The 22,372-nt window shown below is 37.0% G+C and overlaps 1 protein-coding gene across 1 annotated transcript in view; it reads left to right on the top strand.

Moving 5' to 3' along the window:
• The window catches only part of LOC123866148 (transcription factor Sox-21-like), a 75,059-nt gene extending 53,052 nt beyond the window's left edge, over positions 1 to 22,007 (top strand). The window contains exons 4-5 of the mRNA XM_045907518.1: positions 11,106 to 11,248; positions 21,031 to 22,007. Coding sequence (XP_045763474.1) covers positions 11,106 to 11,248; positions 21,031 to 21,471 — 584 coding nt within the window. The 3' untranslated portion in view covers positions 21,472 to 22,007. The remainder of the gene's footprint in view (positions 1 to 11,105; positions 11,249 to 21,030) is intronic.
• The last annotated feature ends 365 nt before the right edge of the window (positions 22,008 to 22,372 follow it).

A 22,372-nucleotide genomic window follows, 5' to 3' on the forward strand; every position in this document is an offset into this window, starting at 1 on the left:
ATAACGCCCTCCTTAGGTCAAATGCCACAAATAAACCTACCAGAATTTGGATCCGGGTGATTTGATTTGTTTCTGGCAATCAGAAAGTTACAGATATCCATACAAAATGAGACATGATGAGAACAACTCTAGACGATTTGTTTTTAGGGTTCCGTATCTCAACACTTCGTTGCCTGTCTGTCTGTCTGTCGTGTCTGTCAAGAAACCCATAGGGTGCTTCCCGTTGACCTAGAATCACGAAATTTGGCAGGTAGGTAGGTCTTATAGCGCACGTAAGGCCATAGACTGCCACGCTGGGCCAAGTGTGGATTGGCAGACTTCACACACCTTTAAGAACAAAGAGAACTCTTAAGCATGCTTATTTATTATGCTCTATTTTTCATTACATCTCTGAAATAATAAACATCCATATAAAGTCAAATTCTTTCCCTAATTCACGACCATAATCCAATAAATCGCCTCATCACGATTAGCATATTATACTAATACCAGTAGTTTGTAACTGAACGGAAGTGACCAATCGCGTGCGCCGCCGGAAGCCCCACCCCGCGCCGATCAACTTCCGGTCACGTGACGTCATTTACATGACAGTCGCGCGCGAGACGTCGGGAATGGAGGGTGCATGTATCGTTAGCTAGGAAATGACTCTTATTTTTTTTAGTCGCTTCAGCTATTAGATAATAAATATGTAACTTTTCATAACTTTTATTTTATCTAAATAGTTATAGAAGGGCCATAAAACGATACAAAAACTCGCAGCTCGCTTTAGCAATGCGCGGAATGAATAGAGGAATAAATAAACTGAATTTTTTAAAAGAGCAACTGCCGAGTTTCTTGCTGATTCTCTGTAGGAAGCTAATGGTGGATTCACTTGACAATTTACAAAATTACAAAAAGCGTTTGTAAAAGTTTAAAAAATCTTTCTTTTTCTAGGACCGGAAAGATGCCATAAATAATAAGACATTAGGTATAAGTCTTACCGTCAAAATATAAGGTAATTCGTATCTGCTGACTTCTAAACATTCATCACATGTGGCACATGAGTAAAAATCCCTACTTGTAGCTTTTGCCAAACACACTTCACAATCTCAAATTGAGAGGGGTCTCTCCGTCACTCGCTCCATACAAACGAAGTTCCAATTTCATTTGAATATTAAGCAACCAAAGTCTATGAAATATATTCTAGAAACTAACATCTATGCCTGTGGTTTTCCAGATTTAATAAATTAAAATATTCGGTTAAAATATTCGGTTTCAAAGTTACGCGGTCTTAAAAATTCACATACAAATCTTTAAGCCCCTGTAATTTTAAAACTACATATTTTTAGAAAAATCTAAAACACCACAGGCACAGATATTAGTATTTAGAATATGTCTGCAAAATTTCATGGATTTTGGTTGCTTAATATTCAAATGAAATTGGAACTACGATTGTATGGAGTAAGTGACGGAGAGAGCCCTGTTAAAATCTTTATCATAAAAATAAATCGAAGATCTTTACGTATTGCTACAAACAAATCCATCCATTAATATCCATCGCAATATTAAGTGGTCATAGTATATCAATGAATACTGCTCATCTTTATTTTATCTATAAAAAACATAAGTTTAGTCATATCCGATTCGCAAGTGAGTAGTGTTGCTAATCAATCACTTTATCCATGGTTTGTTAGCTGCAACCCTGAACACAAGTAGGGTGAATCTTTACTACAATATCGCGAAAATCCCTGCGTCACGTTGTAGGCTGTAACTTAACTTAAACTTATTTTTAGGGTTCCGTTCTTCAAAAGGAAATAAAAAGATACCCTGATGGAACCATTTCGTGGTCTATCTGTCGTGTCTTTCAAGATACCTGAAAGGTACCTACTTCCAGTTGACCTAGGATCATGAAATTTGACAGGTAGGTAGGTCTAATAACACAGGCAAAAGGAAAAATCCGTAAACCGTGTGGTTACATCACACAAAAAAAATCGAATGTATAATAATAGATATAAGTAATTAGTATTTTCAATTTTAAAGTAAGATTAATAGATCAAGTGAGGTATCATATGAAAGGACCTGTATAATAGTGTATATCCTAAAACATATTTTTATTTAATTTTGTGCATAATAGTTTTTGATACCTACTGGAAGAGGTATTTGATACTCATAATATTATTGTCATAACTTTGTCAACCTTAATTGCAGGATGACTTGGACGTATTTTTGGTACACAAGTTTACACACAAAAAGTCAATTTTTAATCGAATTAACATATTTTTTCGCACACCAAGTAAAAACTAAAAGGGTAGTCACTAGTCATATCCGCCGATTCAAAAGCGGATAATTCGCAAGTAGTGTTGCTAATCGATTGCTTATTATAATCTAAACGATCAATTTAACCATGGTTACTTATCGAGTTGCGACTTTGTGTCCGACTTAGGTGCGTTGTTAGGGTTCTGTACCCGAAAGAAACCAACGGGACCCTATTACTATCCGTCCATCTGTCCGTCCGTTTGTCTGTCAGCAAGCTGTACCTCGCGAACTGTAATAGGTAGAGAGTTGAAATTTTCACAGAATGTGTTGGATTTCTAAAAATTCAAAAAATGTATATTTCGATATTACGGAACCCTTCGTGCGCGATACCGACTCCCACCTGACCGATTTTTATAATCTCGTTCAATTTGACCATGGTTACTTAGTTGTGAGTTGTGACTTTGTGATAGTGTAAGGCGCGTTTTAATGATTTGCTATGTCACCTCATTTGCTATGTCTTTGTTTTAAGTCGGATTCGTGATGTGTGAAATCAGGTTACGTTTAATTTAATTTCACAGAAGTTCAACTAATTCCAGCGCATCGTAATTAGTGAACGATACAAAAAGAACAAAAGCCTCCTTATGACGACCTCGAGAGGTCCCGGGTTCGATTCCCGGCAGGGGTTTGGAATTTTATAATTTCTAAATCTCTGGTCTGTCAAGAGGCTTCGGCCTTGGCTAGTTACCACCTTACGAGCAAAGCCGTGCCGCCAAGCGATTTGGCGTTCCCAAAACCAAACCAAGGTAAATAAGTGCCTTTGACTCCTCTCTAACTTTTAAGCAACAGCAAAGGTGTAATTAATGGGTTTAGTAAAAACTGCCATACCCCTTCCAGGTTAGCCCGCTTCCATCTTAGACTGCATCATCATTTACCACCAGGTGAGATTGTGGTCAAGGGCTAACTTGTATCTGAATAAAAAAATGTGCCACTTGCGTATCGCATACGAAAATCGTTTTCAGACGTGGCTTCCTCGGTGACAAACTTCGGACGTTAGGTTGGTAGGTATAGTAAGTAGATATCGGGAAAAAATATTTCTCCAACACGGGATTTTTATTACTAAATTAAAACCGCGACTCCGTCCGCGTGGACTACACAAATTTTAAATCCATATTTTACCCTATTAGAGGTTGAATTTTCAAAATTTCTCAAATGCCGATAACGCGTTTCGGTTCCTCTGGTGCTGCGAATGTTCATGGACGGCGGTAATCACTTAACATCAGGTGACCCGAATGCTCGTTTGCTCGCTATTTTTATTTTTAAAAAACCTCTCTTAGCAGATGTCTACGTCTTTACAAGGTTACGATAAAATCTCGTGTGCGGTATACCTACGGGAAAAATGAAAATTGTTGTGAACATATCCATAATATCCTACAATGAATGCCCAGGAACCTTCCAGGAACAATTTCAATATCCATTGAAACCTCACCAGTTCAAAAGGTTAGACCATCCAAGGAGGCTATTACTTGAACCGAAATAGCGTATTCCCTCTCCGATTCATGTAGCAACAATGTCAACAAAAAGTGAAATTAATTCGCGCAAGAAAGGGTTAAATTTACTATGAGCGATGCCGCAAAAATGCCACATCAAAGGCCTTTGCTGATTTTAATTAAACGGCACGAGACTTAGGAACATAGACTAGGAGCCAACGATAAAAAAGTCACTTGATCTTATCTATAGACTAGTTATGTAAAAGAGTGACTGATATCAATGTACAATGTAGAACTTGAGATTTTTCATGCAGGTTTTCTTTGTAACGTAGACCTCCTAAGATAAGATTTTCAGACCTTTTACCAGAATAAAGCCAGGCCAGTCAGTTAGTATATTTGCATAATTTTCTTCAAAAATAACAAACGATTCGCGCTCACAGCACCCGTTCTTTTATTTACAGTTTGATCTCACCATAAATATTCGCACCTTTAGATCAAAACTGTTTGGACTCTAAAAATACTTTTCAGTAGCTAATCAATCAATCAATCCATCAATAAATCATTTATTTGCAGTGAATGTAGGTTTACAAAGGTCTTAAAATTAATTACAGAGTATCTCCAAATTTTCCATGCAATGCCGTTGCAAATTTTACATAAATGATAAATACAAACTTCATTATATGATCTGAGAATATCTGACTTATTTTTTAAACTTGAAGCAGATAGTAAAATTATTTAAAAAAAATTAGAAGGAATTATTGAGTCTTGAACATTAAATAAAGCATAGTTACTACAGTTAAGTTCTTATTAGTTAGTACAGTTAGTTGCTTAACTTTATATTGCCAAGTCAGGGATCAGAAACTGAGGGCATATCCAAAGCAAGGTTTTTCAGTTAGAACAGTTTTGATCTAGGAGGGGCAATAAGTAGTGACTTCTTGATGATTAGCTCTTTGTGTATAAAAACGAGACGACTGTTTTAACTTTGAAAAGTTACCGGCGTGCTGCACGTGTAAAGGAAAAAGTTTTAGTCAGTTTTAGTTGTTGTTAGGAGTTTTTTACGCGACTTTTTTAAGTTTCCACCCTGTTTTAGATTTACGCTAGGCTTATTTCCTTCGCAACAAATACGCTTTTATGCCATTTAAACAGCCTTTGTGGACATAACAGTAACTTGTTACATAATAATCGTTTTATGTACATGTTATAATATTATTAAGCATAATTATATTAATTGCACAATACTAATCTTGGATGAATTGAACTCTAATATTATGTAGGTAAAGTAAGTAAGTAAAAAATAAGTAAACATTTTGTATCTATTACAGTATTATATGATTATGTACAATCGTATGTAAGTATGTAAATGTATCGTGGAATTTGCCTTAGTTTGCCTCAATTTGCTTTCGACTTTTCTTTGCCCAATCTAAGGCAAATAGCAAAACTTGCATGGATGTCTATGGCACCCACTTTACTTTCCGTAAAGTCATAGTTATTAGGAACTAGCCGATGCCCGCAACTTCGCCCGCGTGGATTTAGGTTTTTCGAAATCCCATGGGAACTCTTTGATTTTCTGGGATAAAAAGTTGCCAATGTCAATTACAGGGACGCAAGCTACCTACCTCGATAATATCATACAAATCGGTTAAGCGGATGGGTCTTTAGGAATCCCGCGGGAACTGTTTGATTTTCCGGGATAAAAAGTAGCCTGTTTCCGTCCAAGGGATATAAGCTAACTCTGTACCAAACGTCAGAATCGGTTATACTGTTGGGCCGTGAAAAGGTAGCAGACAGACAGACAGACACACTTTCGCATTTATTTAGTATCCAGGATGGATAACGACGTCACACCGCACCTATCCATTCAATATCAGCTAGCATTCGCAGCGTTTTAGTATAATGGTACCCAAATGCGCCTTAAACCTGTCAGTAAGTATAGTCCGTCTAACGGATAACAAATCACCTGAGCCGATAAAACACCTGCCGGAGTACCTACAGAATGACCACTTTTCCGTGAAATTTAACACATTGAAATCGACAGCGGACGAGGGTGGTATACAAAATCCCTTTTCGGTAGCCTTAGCATAAGATGTTACATCTCAACAACGTTGATAGAATTCGAGACTCCAAATGTTTTAACGGCGCTTTCTTTTAGAGCACAAGTTTGTATTTTTATTTGGAAAACTTTATTGCACACACAAATATAGGTATACAGAAAAAAAAACATTACAAGAAACTATACTAGATGGTGCAAAGGCGGCCTTATTGCTATAGCAAACTCTTACAGGCAACCTTTGGTGTACGAATTTAGGAGCAAAAGCGCGGGATATGTTATATGTACCTATTTATCTCAGTTGCTAAATTAAAATCCGTGGTACAGTGCCACCAACTTATCTGTTCAGGTGGGCAAAATTTGAACTAGAACCGCGTCAGCCGACATTTCAAAATCCACGCGGATGAAGTCGCGAGTATCAGCTAATATTGCAATACACGTACTTTCCAGTGCGAAGCCCCCACTCTAGCACCGTAGGACCCCAACATCTAACGATTATTCGAACTATGTGCCCTGCCCATTGCCACTTAAGCCTTGCAACCCGTTGAGCTATGTCGATTGTCGGTTACTCTGTTTGTCCTACTGATTTTCTCATTTCAGATCTAATCACGTAGAGAAACTCCAAGTATAAGCTCTCTTCATCGCCCGCTGAGTGACTCTGAGCTTTCTTATGATGTCCATAGCCAAGGATCTTTGGTTCATTTTACTCTTAACGTTATTGTGTTTCGATGCTCGAATTCAATCATCGTTGGCGAGATGTAAAATCTCATACTAAACACCCGGGTGGCAGACCGTTTTCTGAATCGATCCCCGTTGCCCGTATGCACAATACCTGCTCTATATTTACGTATTAATATATTATGTTGGTAGGAAGCCGGTCATTATGCGTTGAATGGTCGCCCGGCGAAAATGGATGCATTGTGAACGAGCCTTAGGGTGGACGTATGAAATTACACTTTGTACCGGTTTTTTTTTCCTGTATTTTCCTTTTTCCTATTTTGGGGGCTTATTTGCATTTAGATGAGTATTGATTTGTTTTTTGGCAACTTGTAAGTTGCATTTTTGGAACCCTCGTTGCTTTAATTTTAAAAAAAACGTATTTAATTAGTACCTACATCAGTATCTTACAAATTCCATAATTATTGACAGTTAAAATGTCTACAATGGTACCCAAATTGAATACTTAAATGATTTGAAATTTTAGTTTTTTTGAGGGCATTATTTTACTTTCAGATGGATATTGAATTGTTTTTGTTTTTTGGCAATTTTAAGTAGCAACGCAAGTTGATTTGGATTCCAGTTTTATCTCAAACGCGGAAACAAACAGAAAATTCATAGGTAGGCACGATTTGAATGATAAAAAACAAGAACCATAGACTATGGGTCGCGATTATACCTGTATTTATTAGCTGTAATTGACAACTCTACCTTACTACTACGTGAGTTAGAACTTCAGTATCCGCGACCTAAGAATAATGATAATACCTACATACTTACCTATTCCTATTATTTCGAAATATTTGACATTTATTTACACTCATCGAAATGGGTACGGGTCCATTATTTCCAACGTGCCCCTGTCGTTTTTAAAAGAAATAAAATAAAGAAAAATATTTAAAAATGGCACCGACATGAAATGTGTGTTGGAAATTAATAAAACTCTTGAAAAAGTTCCCGGAGAGAAAAATCCATCGTTATTCACGCCAATACCAGAAGAAGACATCAGGGTACGGAGATGACAACGAATTTAATTATAAATATAATAAAAAAATCTCCATCGTCCCTTCCCAAAGCAAAGTTATAACCGCAGCTGTAAAATAGCTTGCTGAGCGAATTTGAACTCTAACTCCAATACAACACGGTGATTGTACCGTGGTTTGATGTAGGAATCATTTGGTTTACAATATATTGTAGGTTCGATTGACGTCACTACAATGAGGGTGTCTCATATATTTTTTTTTATTTAAAATTGGAATCTTTTGCGCGGGAACTGATAAGACATGGAGTGTTCGATTTACGCATGGATTTACGTGTAATTACGTCACGCTTACTGTCATGTTTTGGTATGATGACAATTCGAAATTTAAAACAATAAGTATTAAGGTTTATTTATCATTAATTATCGCAATATATTTATATTGAATAGCTATGTAATCTGTAACGTGGGAATAAATCTAGAATGGCAAGAATGATAGTACCTACTCATTAATTTATGTTTTGACATGTTAAAAATTACATACCTATTATTTTGTAGTTAACAGGGCTCTCTCCGTCACTCGTTTCATACAATCGTAGTTCCAATTTCATTTGAATATTAAGCAACCAAAGTCCATGAAATTTTGCAGACATATTCTAGAAACTAATATCTGTGTCTGTGGTGTTTTAGATTTTTCTAAAAATATGTAGTTTTAAAATTACAGGGGCTCAAAGATTTGTATGAAAATTTTTAAGACCGCGTAACTTTGAAACCGAATATTTTAACAGAAATTTGGAAAACCACAGACATAGATATTAGTTTCTAGAATATGTCTGCAAAATTTCATGGACTTTGGTTGCTTAATATTCAAATGAAATTGGAACTACGATTGTATGAAACGAGTGATGGAGGGAGCCCTCTTAAGCTAATTGAAAATTAACTTTAATTAAGCTGATATCCGTTTAGTTATTTGAAATTATTAAGTTTTAGAATCCAGTCTTAGATTATTTTGCGCCTTTAATTTCTAAGTACCTATATTATATTTAAATAGGTAGTAGGTAAGTATAGGTTATTGGTAGGTATTTCAAGAACGGAAACGCAAGAAGTAGTACGGTAATTTATGACTGGCAGTTTTATTAAATTGTATAAAATAACTAATTTATGACGGCTATTTTAACTAAACATCAATAAATTTTAACCATCAATATTAAATTCGAAATTCGAACGTATCAAATTAATAAGATCCGTTATCACTGTGCTCTTAATTTGTATTGGTTATCTGTATTGAATAGAACGCGTTCGGTATTCGAATTTCAAAACAGTTTGAATAGTAATTCAAAGTTGGAATTCACAGGTTCACACCTCAATGCAAGTGGCTGCCGTAATGGGCATAGTCTAGAGTAGACCTCTGTCCATTGAGTTCGGCTTAAGTGACCACCCGCCCAGATTATACAGGACTTTCCCAAAATCTATAAGAAGTATTGAGTAGAAACTTAATAGCGTTTTTAGCAAATATTGGGAGAGTGACAGATTATCTCTCTAGCTTATTGGAATGATTGCTTTTGAATGATGAATGATTTTTGCCGTCAGATTTTTGTGTCATTATATGTTTTGACAAATCTGAAAACTATGGTACTGTGCATCGGGATACTAGTGTGAATGTTTAACAGGGCTCTCTCCGTCACTCGCTTCATATAATCGTAGTTCCAATTTCATTTGAATATTAAGCAACCAAAGTCCATGAAATTTTGCAGACATATTCTAGAAACTAATATCTGTGTCTGTGGTGTTTTAGATTTTTCTAAAAATATGTAGTTTTAAAATTACAGGGGCTCAAAGATTTGTATGAAAATTTTTAAGACCGCGTAACTTCGAAACCGAATATTTTAACAGAAATCTGGAAAACCACAGACATAGATATTAGTTTCTAGAATATGTCTGCAAAATTTCATGGAATTTGGTTGCTTAATATTCAAATGAAATTGGAACTACGATTGTATGAAACGAGTGACGGAGAGAGCCCTCTTAAACGGGACTAGTACAGTGGATCAAGAATCAATGCTTTCAGAGGATTTTACAAGAAGATCTAAACGTAGAATGAGCAACATTAAAATTAAATAGAAGTTGAAAGTATCAGATCAGATGCAGGCGCAATTCTTCTATTATATAATGTAGCTAATTCAATGGTAGACAATTCTAAGTGAAATTAAAATGACAGGTCTAAATAATATTAATATCCCTTCCGTAATATTCCTTGCAGAAAAAGGATAACACTAGATTGTTAATGAGGTATTTTACTTTCAATTATTGAGCTTAGAGATTAAGAAAACAGACTTATGCACAATGTGCTACGGGATGCAAATACAATCCTTATTTAATATTATAAATGCGAAAGTGTGTCTGTCTGTCTGTCTTTCTGTCTGTCTGTCTGTCTGTCTGTCTGTCTGTCTGTCTTATTTTAATGAAATTTGGTACAGACTTGGGATACATCCCGGGGAAGGACATAGGCTACTTTTTATCCCGGAAAATTGGAGATTTCCTACAGAATTTAAAAGAACTAAAATCCACGCGGGCGAGGCCGCGGGCATCCTCTAGTAGAATATTTTTTTTTTTCTACTTAATAAACTATTACAAGTACCTATTTTTGAATCGTCAAATGCGTCTACCACTGGCACTGGTTTGGAATGGTATGTTTTGCTCCCGTGTCCTGATTTTACAAACTACGTCATATCAACCCGAGGTCCAGTACAACATTCATAATGGCGAGCCGGGACCTCCGATTTGAGCACCAATTAATTATTTCATTGTTGTGTGAATAATCCCGCCGGCCCTCGAGAGCTATTAACCGACGCCGGTCAGTTCCTTAGCGCTGAGGTGTTTATTAAACTCGCCTTAGTTTGGGGTCAGTTGTATACGGGATGAAATATCGTTCTGTAAACTTTACTCGGGATGAAATATCGTTTTGAAGATCTGTAGTACACATCTACAGGGTACTTCCGGTTGACCTAGAACCTAGAACTTGGCAGGTAGGTAGGTCTTAATGTTTTATGGGGACTATTTCTTTCTTGTATCAATAATCTCGCTGGTCCTCGCGTGCTCGCCGGTCAGTTTCTTATACCTGAGGTGTTTATTAAACACGCCTTAGTTTGGGTTGTACATTGCACAGGGTGAAATATCGTTCTGAAGATCTGTATTGGTTTATGTACTCGTTCTTACTTGTTTAAAGTGAGTTTTACTAAGTAAATTAGTGATATTTCAGTGATCCGGTATGTATAAAATGAAATGTAAACCTAGATTCTGCATCGTATTCAGGATGTGCCACACTTGCTTTACTGTTTTGGACTTATCTAGTTTTGAAATATTAACTACCATCTGCACTGATATATTATGTACCTACCTCATAATATTATAATGTATCCAGTACCTATACCTACTATATTAAAAGCCATTGACCAATCCATACCAATCAATTAGAATTTTTGAGTTTATAGTCATCTCAATTTTCGTGGTTTTTTTCACTGAGCAGTAGATAGGTACTTTTCTTGTCTGGTAGGTACCTCCTTCAAACATTATTTTGGAAGAGATCCCATTTCATAAAGTCATTGGTGACATTGGCTCTTAAAATCACTTTTGTTTCCAGGTATGGCCGGCGGTGGCATGACGCAGGCCATGGGCGGCTACTACGGTGCCGCCTACGGGCCGCTCGGCGCCAGCATGGCTGCTGCGGCGGCCGCGGCGGCGCAGCAGAACGCTATATCAGCGGCTCTACAGCCTAATGCACAGGTAATAGAAACGATTCCAAATGCTAGAACCCAGAGCCGCAGGTAAATTAAAAAAAAGTAGGTACTTAGTGAAACAAGTTGCCATACGACTTCGTCTGTGGTGGCGTTTGCTGGCGCGCGTGTTGTAACTTTTTGGAGTGTTTTTTTTTTGTTAAAACTGACTGGAAAGCGCTATAAGGGGGTGCCGTGCGTAGGTATGTCGGTGAGCGCCGGCACAAAAGGGGTCCATACTTGTATAGTTTAACTAACTTGTTACAAATAACTACAAACTTGACATTGGCTAATCATTGTAAAAGCCAGACAAGAGAGAAAAAAAAAAGTTGCCATACCTATATGCTTTTTAACCCCCAACCCAAAAAGAGGGGTGTTATAAGTTTGACGTGTGTATCTGTGTATCTGTCTGTGGCATTGTAGCTCCTAAACGAATGAACCGATTTTAATTTTGTTTTGAAAGGTGGCTTGATCGAGAATGTTCTTAGCTATAGGTAATCCAAGAAAATCGGTTGAGCCGTTGGAAAGTTATCAGCTCTTTTCTAGTTAATGTAACCTTCACCTGTCGGGGGTGTTATAAATTTTTATAGTTTAATAAAAAGTTCGGGAATGAAGGGTGCCAACTTATTCTTATTTTATTATATTGCGGCCAATGATTCATACCTTTTAAGACTATACCAGATTAACAGAAAACAAGCAATGGCACAAGAAACAATTTAATTATGCAATCTGGTTGAAAAGAGCTTAAGCTTAGAGTTAACTTCAACATCCGTTTAACTACAATATTGTTTTAAAAAGCTCATAATACCTAAATTGATCAATACAGAAAGTAAAATATATTTTTACTCGAACATTTTCACGTCATTTGTACCAAAATGTTATTCATTTAGCAATGTCCATAAAACACAACAGTTTAATAGACAGATTTTAAGGTCAAGCGAGACCTTAATATAAAAGGATTATAACCGTGTAATAGGCAACTCAAAAATCTCTCCATCATCTCACTAATGACTTAACACGAAACTTATTTAATAAATTCTTAACTAACCGAATCAAAACCTAAAAAAAGTTTCCTTAATAAGACATGAACTCACATAACTTTCAAAATTAAAAAAAATCGAACCATAAGTAATTAACACATGATAGTAGGTAAATAATTTTCAAAATAAGCGCCCCCGTTGAAAATTTAATATGCGTGTAATGAAATGGGAATGAGTTTACTTTTTATATTAGCGAATCATCATTTTGCTACAAAAAGATCCTAATTTGACACGGAAACGTAATAGGGGAGTGGTAACTATTTTTTTTTTTAAATTTTAATGTTCCGACCTAAAGAAGTGGACCCTATTAAAAAGGAAGCCCAAGATCTAAACTGCGTGCTTTGACTTTGCGATTAACGCACTGCATCCGATCCGAATCTATAGTTTTTCCAAAACAAATTAAAATTTTGAAGATATATACAAAAAGTTTGGACTGCCTTCTTATTTATACGGGTTTTTAACACCAAAAAAACGTTGAAGACGCAAAAATTATAAAAACAGTGGGATATGTACCTACATACCAAATAGGGCCATTGGCCATAAAAAAGCATACTTGAAGATGATATACTTAATAATATAATTAGTACATAGTAGTTATTATAATACATTTGTACTTACTTTGTAATTTTAAGGGTTATGGCAAAGCTCTTTCAATAATAAGCTGCAAAATGCAATTAATCATTAGCCAATATTGATGAAACCTGTTTTATAAAGTGTCCAGATGTTATAAATATGCCGAATAATCAACATTGTACAATGATAATAAAAAACCACCTTCAAATAAGTTTAATTGTATAGGTGTGAAAATAAACAAAAGCTGTCAAAGTTATAAAGATGTAATTTTTGCGCACCATGTATGGTGAAGGAATTCATGAGTTGCCGGTTCATTTAAAATGACTATATTTTAATTTGGTTAGGTATTTTAAGTATTCGCAGTCATTTATTTTTATTGAGTTAAAAAGGGTGATTGACCCTCTACGATAGCTTAAATGCATTTAAGTATCTCTTTCTAAATTTTTACATTCGCCCAACACTGGGCCTACATGTCCAATAATGAATAAACAAAGGCTAAATGTTAGTACATAAAAATTCAATGAGCGACCGCACCGATGGTTCCGTACTCGGGTAATTTTTCCGACATTTTACACGATAAATTAAAAACTATTAGGTATGTAGGTATAAAAATAAATAAAAATCTGTTTTAGAAGATGCAGGTAAAGTACCTACCCTATAGGTTTTATTAGCAGATACGACGGACGGACAGACGGACGGACAGACGGACGGACGAACGGACGAACGGACGGATGGACAGACAGACAGACAACAAAATGATCCTATGAGGGTTTCGTTCTTTCTTTTGAGGTACGGAACCCTAAAAACCAGTCAAGTGCGAGTCGGACTCGCACACAAAGGGTTCCGTACCGTCGTCGTACAAGATATACGTGGATCCCCATTGAGAATGTAGCAATTGGATAATAACAACCTGCTACTGTTAAATCTTTGCAAGATGACATTACATTTCGATTTGCACATTAATCTAAAAGATGATTCAATAAACGTTAACCCTACGAGTATCTGGCAACGTTGAGTAGATACCTATTAGACCCCCTGTTACCATTGTTTACAATCGGAAGCGGTGAGACGACTCAAAATAATTAGCGAGGGTACGAACGGCCCCCTCCTTTCCGATTATAACACCATATTGGCGTGAATATCTTTTAACGGTTAATACGTGAATATTTTGAATAATATTTTTAAAAACATCGGGTATTTTCTAGCCATCTTTGAATTAGATTTTTAGGTGGGAGGCTTCGGCCAAAGCTAGTAACCACCCTACCGGCAAAGCCGTGCCGTCAAGCGATTTATAGCATTCCGGTACGATGCCGTGTAGCCGAACACCTTCCAGTTTGGCCCGAGAAGATGGAATCTTAGACTGCACCATCACTTATCACCAGGTGAAATTGCAGTCAAAGGGTAGCTCGTATCTGAATAAAAATTATTTTACATAAATTCCTATTTCCTAAATTTTATGGGTGGGTATGGTTTATACGTAGATATATTGTGACACAGCTTTTAAAATAGCTTAGGTAAGTACCTACCTACTAGGCGTGCGTCAAATTTTTCTCTAGATAAACCTAAAGGGCGTCAGGACAAAGGAAATCTTGAACCTAAAATACTACCTGTGCAATGCGGAAAACTGCATCATAATCAGCCCATTAGTTTTTCAGCTATATTATAATGAAAAAACGCATACACACATCCTTTAACGCTCAACTCATAAATATGACCAGCTATCACACTAATATTATAAAGGCGAAAGTTTGTATGTGTGTGTGTGTGTATGTTTGTTACTCCTTCACGCAAAAACTACTAGACGGATTTGATTGAAATTTGGAATGGAGATAGATAATATCCTAAATTAGTACATAGGCTACTTTTTATGCCGGAAAATCAAAGAGTTCCCACGGGATTTTGAAAACCTACATCCACGCGGGCGAAGTCGCGGGCATCGGCTAGTTTCGTTACACTCATATTATAAGTAAAAAATATAATTCAGACAAATCGACTTAACGACTAATCTAACCCTAAACAAAATAAAAACGTAATACAAATCAATGTTATTCCAACCCTAAATAACTAGGGTTGTCCCTTGGCCCTTAAATAAAAACGTAATCGATTAAAACACTACTCGGAACACGAGCTCGCGCAATTAACTCCCCAGATAGGGTTGCCATCCATCCGGGTTTCCCCGGATCTATCCTACTCGAAACTAGGATTAGTTTAGTTTGGAGGAGGATCCTAGTAGGATGTCCAGGTAAGGTTTTGTATACTGTCCTTCAATTAAATTTGTCGGGTTTCCGATGAAAGTTTTTCTTTACTGGAGTAATGGACGAAAGAAAACTTAAATTTTTAAATACCAATAGCCCAAGTACTATAACGGGTATAGCTACCAAAGTTTACGGTATTTTGCGATAAAAATAAGAATACTTTATTGCACACACATTTTATGTTACTAAATGGATAAAAAATGTTCCGGTAAAATCCGGAGTTTTAGAGCCCCTTGTCCTAATTTATACATTTTGCAGATGGCAACCCTATCCCCAGAGGGCCCCAGAGGACTTGCCCTCCGAAAAGAATCCTCTTCGATCTTCCCTCCGACGCCTAATCCGCTGCTACTGACGTTGATGCGTTAAATATGTACCGAAATAAGTATTTGATCCAAAATTTATCTCTATTAGGGTTATTCTTTGCTTGGAATAAAATGGGTTATAATGTTCTGATAAGCAATGCACACGATTTAGGTCCTTATCACTGACATGGACATAATAATCACGCTGGAAATGCGCCATACGAAATAAGAGTACCTACCCCACCGAGCGTACCGGGTATTAAAATTGACACTCTGTCAAATAGTCTTCGTGTTGACACTATGTTGACAGATATCATGTCATCACCAAGATTTAGTTCCGGGTTCCGAGTACCTACGCTCCGAACGCCTGACTGATTCTATCGCCAAAAGTGCGAAAGTCAAGTTACTCCAAAAACAGGTCGGCAATTGCAAGTCCAGCGTACTCCTACCTACTTGTATTAGTAAACGTCAGCGGCCCTTAGATAGGTACTAATAAAAAAAATACACACTATTTACCTATAAATAGGTACATGGCTTTATGCACGGCAATGTATGACAAAGATGTCAGTATAATATTTTTATTACTAGAAGTGCAAATTAAAAATTTATAACACTCCCGACAAGTAAAGGTTACAGTAACTAGAAAAGAGCTGATAACTTTCAAACGGCTGAACCGATTTTCTTGGATTATAGCTAAGAACACACGATCAAGCCACATTTCAAACAAAAAAAAACTAAATTAAAATCGGTTCATTAGTTTAGAAGCTACGATGCCACAGACAGATACACATGTCAAACTTATAACACCCCTCTTTTTGGGTCGGGGGTTAATTATGAAAATTACTTAACATTCTTGTAAGTCAAGTATACTATAGGTACCTACTACGAGAAAGATTCTCTAAAATATAGTTCGCTTAACTTAGCTATTAGTTATCAATCGATTCGGCCGCTGCCCTTCCGATCCATCAGGATCATTGTCCCGTCTCAATAGAGTGGAACTATCGTCGGCAGTCCGAGTAGGTAGTCGGTACGTATCAGATGAAAACGCACTTTTTCGATTAACGTGTCGAATCACACCCCAAAAACGGTAGAAAACAATATAATCAGCTACCATTCAACGCATACTATCAACACGTATGTTTGGGGCGCAGTCCTCAGACAATATTGTATTGAGACAAAATATACTTACGACAAACCCGATTAAGGAAACGAAAGAACGGCTTAACCTTTGGTAATATTATGAAATTATTAGTGGTAAGAGAGGGCGGACCAACAAATTCCTGAAAGGCTGGCAACGCATTGGTGGTACCTCTGGTGCTGCAAATGTTCATGGGCGGCGGTAATCACTTAACACCAGGTGACCCGCCTGCTCGTTTGCTCGGTATGTTTTAACAACAAAAAATCGGCTAGCAAAAAATTAAAAGGTTATTAGACTTTAGCAATAAAAAAAAATTAAATTGTGAATCATAGCTATGGGTTAGGATTGTAAATATGGGTACTTACCTACCTACTTAATTTTTAGACCAAAATTTAAAAAAAAAATTTCATCAGCGCTTGCGTCAATTTGGCCTAATGTCTGTGACACCGGCCGATATTAAAAACGGTGATTGTGCATTTTGGCGGGCAGGTATGGAAACGGTTTAACGAACCATTGTGATTTTTGGATTCGATTATCTTGATCGATGATTTATCCGTCCCCGCTTGTTGGGCGTTCACGGCTAATGTTCGGTTGTTCTTTACTTTGCCTTGTCTAATTGTGCAATGTTGTATGTATAATATTGTACCTATATCAAATCTTTGAAAAGAGCAACCGTCGAGTTTCTCGCTGGCTCTTCACGGTCGGAAAAAGGTAGGAAGAGCAACCGTCGAGTTTCTTGCTGGCTCTTCACGGTAGGAAAAAGGTAGGAAGAGCAACCGTCGAGTTTCTTGCTGGCTCTTTACGGTAGGAAAAGGTAGATGCATTTGACGATTCAAAGTACTTGTAAAAGTTTAATTGAATATTTTTTTAATGAGAGAAATTATGGCAATGTCCATAATGTGCCCGTTGTGCCAAATCCCATCCGCGCTGTTCCCACTAGATTACAACATGGGGTTATTTAACAAATTCCTGAAAGGCTGACACCGCGTCGGCCGTTTCTCGGGTGCTGCAAATGTTCATGGGCGGCGTTAATCACTTAACATCAGGTGACCCGCCTGCTTGTTTGCTCGTTATTTTTATTTATAAAAAAACTACATAAGAACGTCTCCGCTGTCCGTCTGTCTGTCTGTCAGCGGGCAGTTTCTCATGAACTGTAATAGGTAGAGAGTCCAAAATTTTCACGGAGTGTGTATTTTTATTGCCGCTATAACAACAAATGATAAAAGTCCAGGATGGCAAATTTCAAAATAACCGCCATTCAAGTTAAAAAGAATTCGCTAGTCTATAGGTATACTTAATTAAACAAGTGTAAATTAAAAATTTATAACACCCCCGACAAGAGAAGGTTACAGTAACTAGAAAAGAGCTGATAACTTTCAAACCGTTTTTCTTGGATTATAGCTAAGAACACTCTCGATCAAGCCACCTATCGAACAAAAAAAACTAAATAAATTCGGTTCAGTTTAGGAGCTACGATGCCACAGACAGATACACACGTCAAACTATAACACCCCTATTTTTGGATCGGGGGTTAAAAATTTAGATTCTATTATTTCCTTTTCTTATTCTGATTTTTCTAATAAAAAAAAGAAAAACCATTAGGTATGGACTTGTTTCAAATATGAATCCCACACATTTATTTACAATCGATATTTATTTTTACCTTTTAAATATAATACATTTCTCCTTTTATATTTCATTTTATATCACATTATTGTCCCTTCATGTTGTCATTTCATTTCATTTCATGAGAATATATCAACCATTGAATATTATACGGTGCATTTATGCCCACATATACATCACCTCTATTTATAAAGGGCTTCACAGTTTCATCGGCGAGCAAAGATCGAAGTGTCTCGTTTATAACTCAGGTGTAATAAAATAGAGGGCCGCGAGCCGTAAACCCCGCGCTTGATGTCGCCTGTCCCACTAATCCTGATTTAGCGCTCTAGTGTGACCGCCGCGCGTATGTTATACGTTAACATGCTATACTCACTGCCTTGGAGAGTGACCAACATGCTCTACACACTGCCTTGGAGAATGAATAACTTTTACACACTGCCTTGGAGAACAAATAACAAGTTCAAAACATTATACACACTACCATAGAGACTGAAAAATAATTTAAAGTTATTCAGTGCCGTCTAAACACACAAAGTATGCAAAATAACAAACTTTATGTTGACAGTTAAAATGTGCTTTCTCATGTTTCTGTTTCGACTACCTTGGTAGACTAGCTTATTAATCAAGAGTGCCTTATTAATAAAATAGAGGGCCGCGAGTCGTAAACCCCGCACTTGATGTCGCCTGTCCCACTACTCCTGATTAAGCACTCTAGTGTGACCGCCGCGCGTATGTTATACGTTAACATGCTATACACACTGCCATGGAGAATGACCAACATGCTCTTAATACTGCCTTAGAGAATGACCAACATGCTCTACCCACTGCCTTGGAGAATGAAGAACAAATTTAATATGTTACACACTCCCCTGGAGGCTGAAAAACATGAATTTCTGAATACATTTAAATGTATTCAGAAAACACTAACTTGTAGAACAAACAAATAAAATAATCTACACTCCTTTCATATCGCTTGTCATTGTGTCTGTATTTTTAGGTGTGCTTTAAAGTTTCAGAATATTTGGACACACTTTTAAGCTAAATAAATATAAACATTAATCAATAACATACGCACTTTTCAAAGCAATTAGTTATACAAAGTTAAAAATTATACGTCAATTTATACAAATAAAAATAAAACCGTCAGCAACAAACAATTTGTGTTGTGTTGTATAAATCATTTTCTCCAGCTCTCAGAACATAATGGCAGTGTGTGTCGCGTCAAAGCATATTTTCCTCACAATATTGTGTACGGCTCACTTCATTAAAAAAATTTAAACTCCGAGCATTATTCCAGGCTTTTGTAACGTTTGATTTGTTTGTCTGCTTGTATGAAGTACAAAACATTAGGGCTTAAACACACTATACACTTTTAGCAGCAGCGATCGGCAATTTTTAGGAAGCTCAATAAACGATTGGACTATACAAGTACATATTATATACTAGCTGATCCACCCCGGCTTCTCTCGAGTAAAATTTTGTAAATCTGGTGGCAAGCCAAACATTCTGGAAAGTGTAAGTCCAAATACCAGTTTTCATGGAAATAACTTGAACAAGTGTAAATTAAAATTTATAACACCCCCGACAAGTGAAGGTTACAGTAACTAGAAAAGAGCTAATAACTTTCAAACGGCTGAAACGATTTTCTTGGATTAAGTATAGCTAAGAACTCTCGATCAAGCCACCTTTCAAACAAAAAAAAACTAAATTAAAATCGGTTCATTAGTTTAGGAGCACAGAGTTGTCTGTGTTTAGGAGCTACGATGCCACAGATAGATACACAGATACACACGTCAAACTTATAACACCCCTCTTTTTGAGTTGGAGGTTAAAAAGTATTAAGTGTGCTCGGGTCCTAAACCACAATACATTAAATTTTCATATGCACCCATAGTCTATTCAATTTTAAATCCAATTTCTATGTGTGCAGAGTTCTATTTAACAATTGTATTGTGTTCCGTTTGCGGGGGAGTATTCAATTTTCAGTAGATCGAGTATTTTGGAGATAGAATAACAAATATTATAATCGGCTTACGAAAATATTTGAGGTGCTGATTTGTCAATGTTTTGACTTTATAAATGATGAGCTTGGACGCAAGATGGACTGGTCCCTTGTGGTGTGAATTGCTAATAACATTTTTGGCCTAGAATGGTTCTAGGTTAATTAAAGATGAATGAGACGGTTTTTTTGTCATTGCCATAGTACGAATGATGTTATAACAACTATCCACTGAACTCTACTAATACAAGTACGCTGGATATGCGATTGCCGATCTGTTTTTGAAGCAACTTATTTTTCGCCATTTTGGCGCTGATAGCAGTAGTACTTACTCGGTACTAAAATTGTAAGTGATGAGCAGCGTTAATGAGATCATAGTGTGAGATCTGTTAACATAGAGTGTCCCTAAACACCGTTAAAGGCATGCCGGAATCACAGCACGCCATCCAACACGAGGACCGTACTGTGGTGAGCTATGGACTGCCCCGTGTCCATCACCTACAGGTCCCCTTACAGGCCAGAGCTCGCGGGGAGGGCGATTCCCTCTCCATGTTTCCCATCCTCAATATCCCCGGCGAGCAATGCTTGCCTTCCACATGGGTGCTTCTACTGCACCCTCTGCTCGGGACACTCAGAGGGAAAAACAGCGCCCTTCCTACCAGGTCAATTTGGCTAACAATATCCCACGAAGAGAAATTGTTACCCATGTTACTTACCGGGGTACACCGGCCCAAGCATTGCTCTTCCCCCCCGGACGTATCTGAAAGGAACTCTCAACACTCAGGCTTTGCTTACCTATTGGTTGCCTAGCTGCTACTCCCTATAATTTCCAAACCTAACCAAACTTTCCTTGTTTCAGATGGGCTCTACAATGGACATGTCCAAGTACTCTATCGAGGACAAATACAGGAGCTACGGCATGTACCCCGACCCCTCACGCGGCTACCTGGACTCCGCGACTCTATCCAAAGCTTACATGTACATGGACCAACAACAGCAGAGGTCTTACCCGATGGACATTAGCAAAATGTACTCCGAAGCATCCGCGGCTATGGTAGGGTTAAGTTCAACTGTAAACTCCGCGTCCAGTTTGTCCCCACGTTCCCCAGCAGAATCCCCAGACACCCAAAAGACCCAAGACCGCGCAGAAGGCAGCTCCTCATCCGGGTCAAACCCGTCCCCGTCCCTATCCTATTACCAGTCATCCACGGGGCTATTGATGCCCCAATATCCAGGTCAATATCCCCAAAATCCGCAAGGAGGACCGGAATTTCGGAGGCCGTTAACAGTCATATTCTGACCTGATGTTTAGTCGCATTGAATATCTGATTGTTTTGTTTTTTTTTTTTTGTTGTAAATAAATGGAAAAGCTGTAATGTTGTTTTGATTGTTGTACGCAGAGGTCGTGGCTTTCCATTGGCTTGCTTGCAGAAATTGTGATTTATGTTACAGGAAATTAAAAAATCTAGTTTATTAGAAAAAGTTAAATTACACTTGAATTTTTTTTTATAGATTTGCAACTTTGTGCAGAATAATATTTAGGATTTTAAAATTGTTCAAATCTTCAGCAGTAGATAAAAGCAACCGTTTATTTATATCAATAACTATTTGTAATATTGCGTGGTTCACTCCTAATTTTCCTTACAAAATGTAAACAAGTCTACGAATTGAAAAGTAATATGTTTGAAACAATAGAAACTTCGAAGTAGTTAGAATAATACCTGAGTATTTAGAATTTTTTATTATTTCATGAGTTTTTTCTAAAGAATTGCCCTGTTTTGATAAACTGGAATTTTTAATTTTCCTATGACATCTCGTGTTAAATTTTTATTGAAATTTAAGAGGGCTCTCTCCGTCACTCGTTTCCACTCGTTTCATACAATCGTAGTTCCAATTTCATTTGAATATTAAGCAACCAAAGTCCATGAAATTTTGCAGACATATTCTAGAAACTAATATCTATGTCTGTGGTTTTCCAGATTTCTGTTAAAATATTCGATTTCAAAGTTACGCGGTCTTAAAATTTTCATACAAATCTTGGAGCCCCTGTAATTTTAAAACTACATATTTTTAGAAAAATCTAAAACACCACAGACACAGATATTAGTTTGTAGAATATGTCTGCAAAATTTCATGGACTTTGGTTGCTTAATATTCAAATGAAATTGGAACTACGATTGTATGAAACGAGTGGAAACGAG

Source organism: Maniola jurtina, chromosome 1, assembly GCF_905333055.1.
Source record: "Maniola jurtina chromosome 1, ilManJurt1.1, whole genome shotgun sequence".
NCBI lineage: Eukaryota > Metazoa > Arthropoda > Insecta > Lepidoptera > Nymphalidae > Maniola > Maniola jurtina.